We start from the raw sequence: 4,751 nt of genomic DNA, 5'->3' as shown, positions 1-4,751 counted from the left end.
GTACACATTTATATTCTTAATCCTAAAATTTGATTATTTTTTCTGATTCATGTTTTAATAATGTATTATCCCCAGGTGTTCTCTTATTCATTTAATGAATGTAGTTCATTTCTCCCCTTTAAAGCGAATGGAGGTCATTCCTAATTCTTGAGTGAGAATGTTAAATTAATTTGGTGAGCTTTAATTTAAAAGGCATTGAACTCATGGCCTTTTTGTGTTCAGAGGAGTTATTTAAAAATTGAATTAGTAATATTCCCTGCCTTCAGCTATTATATGCCAACCGTAAATGCAGGGCTATAGGACAGAACATTGAACAGTTCCTATAAATGTCACTCTTTTATACTAAGCAAAGAACAATTTAGTGCAGGAAAAGGAAAGTATGTTCTGAGAGAAGGGAAATCTTTGTCCAATTCAAATCACACAGAAAACATGAGAAATATAAACTTTTATTTCTCATAGTCATAATTGAACCTTTACAGAATAGATTCCTCCTCTCTCAAACTGGCAGACCCTAACCTTCTGCAGTAATCTTGGTTTGAACAAATATTTGGATGATCTTCTTTCGAATCTCCTTGGTCTTCACAGTATAGACTATGGGGTTCAGCACAGGGGGTACAAGAAGGTAGGCATTAGCCATGAGGGCATGAGTCAATGGTGAAAGGTGCCTTCCAAAGCGATGAATGACAGACACCCCAATGAGTGGAACATAGAAGATGAGTACAGCACAGATGTGTGAAACACAGGTGTTGAGTGCCTTCAGCCGGCCCTCCCCTTAGGCAATGGCCATTACTGTTCGGAGTATGAACACATAGGAGAGGAGGATGGAGAGGGAGTCAGAACCCTTTGTGAAGATGACAGCAATAAGGCCATAGAGACTGTTGACCCGGGTGCTGGCGCAGGCAAGGCGCATGACGTCTTGGTGGAGGCAGAAGGAGTGGGAGAGGATGTTGGAGCGGTAGAAGGGAAGTCTTTTGATGAGGAAAGGCACAGGGACACCCACACAGACTGCCCTTGTCAAGATGACTGCTCCTGTTCTCCAGACCACACCATTGGTTAGGATGGTGCCATACCTGAGCGGGTTCCAGATGGCTACCACCCGATCAAAGGCCATGGCCACCAGCACGCCAGATTCAATGGCGGAGAAGGTGTGAATGAAGTACATCTGAACAAGGCAGGCATCAAAGGCAATGGACTTAAAGTTAAACCAGAATATGCCTAGCATAGAGGGCAAAGTACAAAGGGCAAGCCCCATGTCTGCCAACGCCAGCATGCACAGAAAATAGTACATGGGGATATGCAGGGATGATTCAGACTTGATGGTAGAGATGATGACACCATTGCCAAAGAGGGCAATGACATATACAGCACCCAGTGGGAATGCCATCCAGTAATACTTTTGTTCAAGCCCTGGAATTCCAGTTAAGACAAAGTAAGGGTGTTGGAAGTAAGAGTGGTTATTATCTGCCATGAAGCCGGTGTGACACAGGCATGAGGAGGGTGCTTGTGGGATCCTGATGGGTGACTTCCTAAAAATACAGTGACAGGGATTAATGATATATTAGAATCTGACTTCCCTGGGAGTGAAACAATTTTATTTTCACATGGGTGGGGAGAGTGTAAGAGAGGACCAAATCCTTGAAATTTCTACTCATGGTATATCCTGTTGAGGAAGCTTCTACTGGCCCAGGAGAAAAAGACTCATCCAACTACAAATAAGTCATATTCATTCATCTCATTCATTCATTCATTCATTCATCTCATATTCATTCATCTCATTCATTCATTCATTCATTCATCTCATATTCATTCATCTCATTCATTCATTCATTCATTCATCTCATATTCATTCATCTCATTCATTCATTCATTCATTCATCTCATATTCATTCATCTCATTCATTCATTCATTCATTCATCTCATATTCATTCATCTCATTCATTCATTCATTCATTCATCTCATATTCATTCATCTCATTCATTCATTCATTCATTCATCTCATATTCATTCATCTCATTCATTCATTCATTCATTCATCTCATATTCATTCATCTCATTCATTCATTCATTCATTCATCTCATATTCATTCATCTCATTCATTCATTCATTCATTCATCTCATATTCATTCATCTCATTCATTCATTCATTCATTCATCTCATATTCATTCATCTCATTCATTCATTCATTCATTCATCTCATATTCATTCATCTCATTCATTCATTCATTCATTCATCTCATATTCATTCATCTCATTCATTCATTCATTGCATCTCATAATTTTTGAATAATTTGCCCTCTGCTCTTCAATTCTTGAATATTTTACCTCCAGGCTGTGTATCTCTGGTTGAACCATGCTCATGACGAATCAAAAATCACATTGTAATTGTTTTTGACATCTCCCGGCATTATTCACAATAGCTAAAATATGGAAGCAACCTAAGTATCAGTGGATTCATGGATAAGCAAAATGGGACTGGAGGAGATTATGCTAAGTGAAATAAGTCAAGCAGAGAAAGACAATTATCATATGGTTTCACTCATTTGTGGAACATAAGGAATAGCAGGGAGATCCGGTAGGAGAAGGAAGGGAAAAATGAAGGGGGGGTAAACAGAGGGGGAAATGAACCACGAGAGACTATGGACTCCGGGGAACAAACTGAAGGTTTTAGTGGGGAGAGGGATGGGGGGATGGGCTAGATCCGTGATGGGTATTAAGGAGGGCACAAATTGCATGGAGCACTGGGTGTTATATGCAAACAATGAGTTATGGAACACTACATCAAAAACTAATAATGTACTGTATGGTCACTAACATATCATAAAAAAAAAAAAAAGAATAGTTACCATCTTAAAATTTAGGAGGGTGGGAGTCATGGTGGCCATTTTCACTTAATATGCCTGACCTGCACACTAAGCCTGAAAGTTGAGCACAATTTTTAATGTGACAGGTGAACTTATTCTGACAGCTACTATATATTCTGAATTTCAAATAAATATAACACAATAAAATTTATTTAACATAAAAAAAGAAAAACAGAGATCCAAAGAGCAGCAGAAGTAAAAGTTGACTTATTTCACATTTTATTAATAAAAAAAAAAAAAAACCCTGAAGCCTAGATAAAACAACTTACCCTGAGTCAAATACCTATTAGTAGCAAAGTGGGTAAGAGAGAGGGAATGGCACAGCCTTGCTGAGCAATTTTACAGTTAAGTTTGGGGAAGTTTGAGGGCTCAACTAGAGAAGACCAAGTCAAAATTAGATCTCTTGATCAAGATGCTTACTCCCTAATATGGGTCCTTAGATTTTGTTCTTTATCTATATTGCCCAGGAGGTAGAAAAGAGGAGGAATTCAAGTCTATCTCCTGAAGATTAGGCTTTTAGATCCCAAGTTCCCCCTTTGAAGGTTTAATCTAGCCCTGACCCTCCACTGTTCATACTGCCACATTTATGGAAAAACAGACCAAGTGTTCTGTATCTGCCCCAGGCTACCAGAAGCCAATGGCCTTGTTATAGATTCTAAATTGTAGGAGGAAATGAACAATAAAATAAAACTACAAAATTCTCTCTTGTGTGAGTAGCAGCAAACAAACAAACAAACAAACAAAAAACATACTTCCACCTGCCTAGGGAAACTTCCAAGTTTCTAGGCAATCTAAGATATTTGTAGATGATAGAACAAGATTAGGATTGGCCTTTAAAAGAGAAGCTTACTCTTCATTATACCAGGATGAATGATAGGTACAGAGAATTCTATCAGAGAAACAGGAAGACAGAAAAACCCTCCTGATGTACAGATTAATTATAACCACACCTCACCTGATAGTAGAACCACAAACTCCCTTATCAAGTGAGAAATTCCCAAACTGCAATCATTTAGAGTTCTGAATGAAAGTAATTTTAAAAGTCCAATGTCTAACCAATAGAGAAACAGTTATTCAGTATTCTAGAGGTGACACGTATCTTCTACCTGCATTAGTTCCATTGACTGGGAGTTCCCTACATTTTAAGGCAATTCATTTATCACAGAGTATCAGCTATCTATCCACCTCTTAGAAAAAGGTAACCTATTCACCATGAGGTTAAAGAAGTCATCTTCACATCTTTCCCCTAAAGGTGTGAATGAGAAAGAGAGTAAGAACATAGCATGTACAGTGCTTGGGTTGGAGAAAAAAGGACAAAGGAAAGATAAAGGGACAGGAAAGAAGCAGTTGGGAGACAATTAGAAGCTTCAAAGATGATATCTTAAAATATTCTGTTGATAAGCCAATTTTATCCTTTGATTTTGCTCTAAAACTTACCTGGTTGCTGAGAGTATCCCTAACGGGAAGAGGATCTTGAACAGCCTAAAACTTGCCTGACAAAACCATTGCCACTACCCACATGAGGACTTTTATTTCTTGAACTGCTCCAAAAGTCCTCCTCCTACCATACCAAGGAGAGTTTCATGGATCAATGAGCAGGATTATTCCCTGGAGCTTCTGAGATTGAGGAGGTCTCCCCAGGGCTGGAAAATCACCTCCTAGATATTCATGTCTGGGATATGAGAGAGTATTGAGGAGGCTGGTGGAAAAAAGGTGCTTGTTTGTGTGTATGTGTGTGGAGGGTGTTAGTTTCAGAGGCTGCTTATTGCTCAATCATGGTCTCCCAGGGCCATCTTAGCCACCTCACTCTTTCCATGCCCTTAAATGAATGATAGTTGCCTTTATTTTTCTCAAACACAGCAAAACTAACAAACAAAAATATCCCA

The 4,751-nt window shown here is 38.9% G+C and overlaps 1 protein-coding gene across 1 annotated transcript; it reads right to left on the bottom strand.

Annotated features, from left to right (window-relative positions):
• Positions 1–511: 511 nt before the first annotated feature.
• Positions 512–1,468, bottom strand: LOC103681165 (olfactory receptor 51H1-like). Its single transcript, XM_008710696.2, is given in 1 exon segment — positions 512–1,468. A coding segment is annotated over 1 exon segment (957 nt).
• Between the last annotated feature and the right edge of the window lie 3,283 nt (positions 1,469–4,751).

This window comes from Ursus maritimus, unplaced genomic scaffold (genome assembly GCF_017311325.1).
Source record: "Ursus maritimus isolate PB19 unplaced genomic scaffold, ASM1731132v1 scaffold_16, whole genome shotgun sequence".
Lineage (NCBI taxonomy): Eukaryota > Metazoa > Chordata > Mammalia > Carnivora > Ursidae > Ursus > Ursus maritimus.
This window is presented reverse-complemented; position numbering and strand designations above follow the sequence as displayed.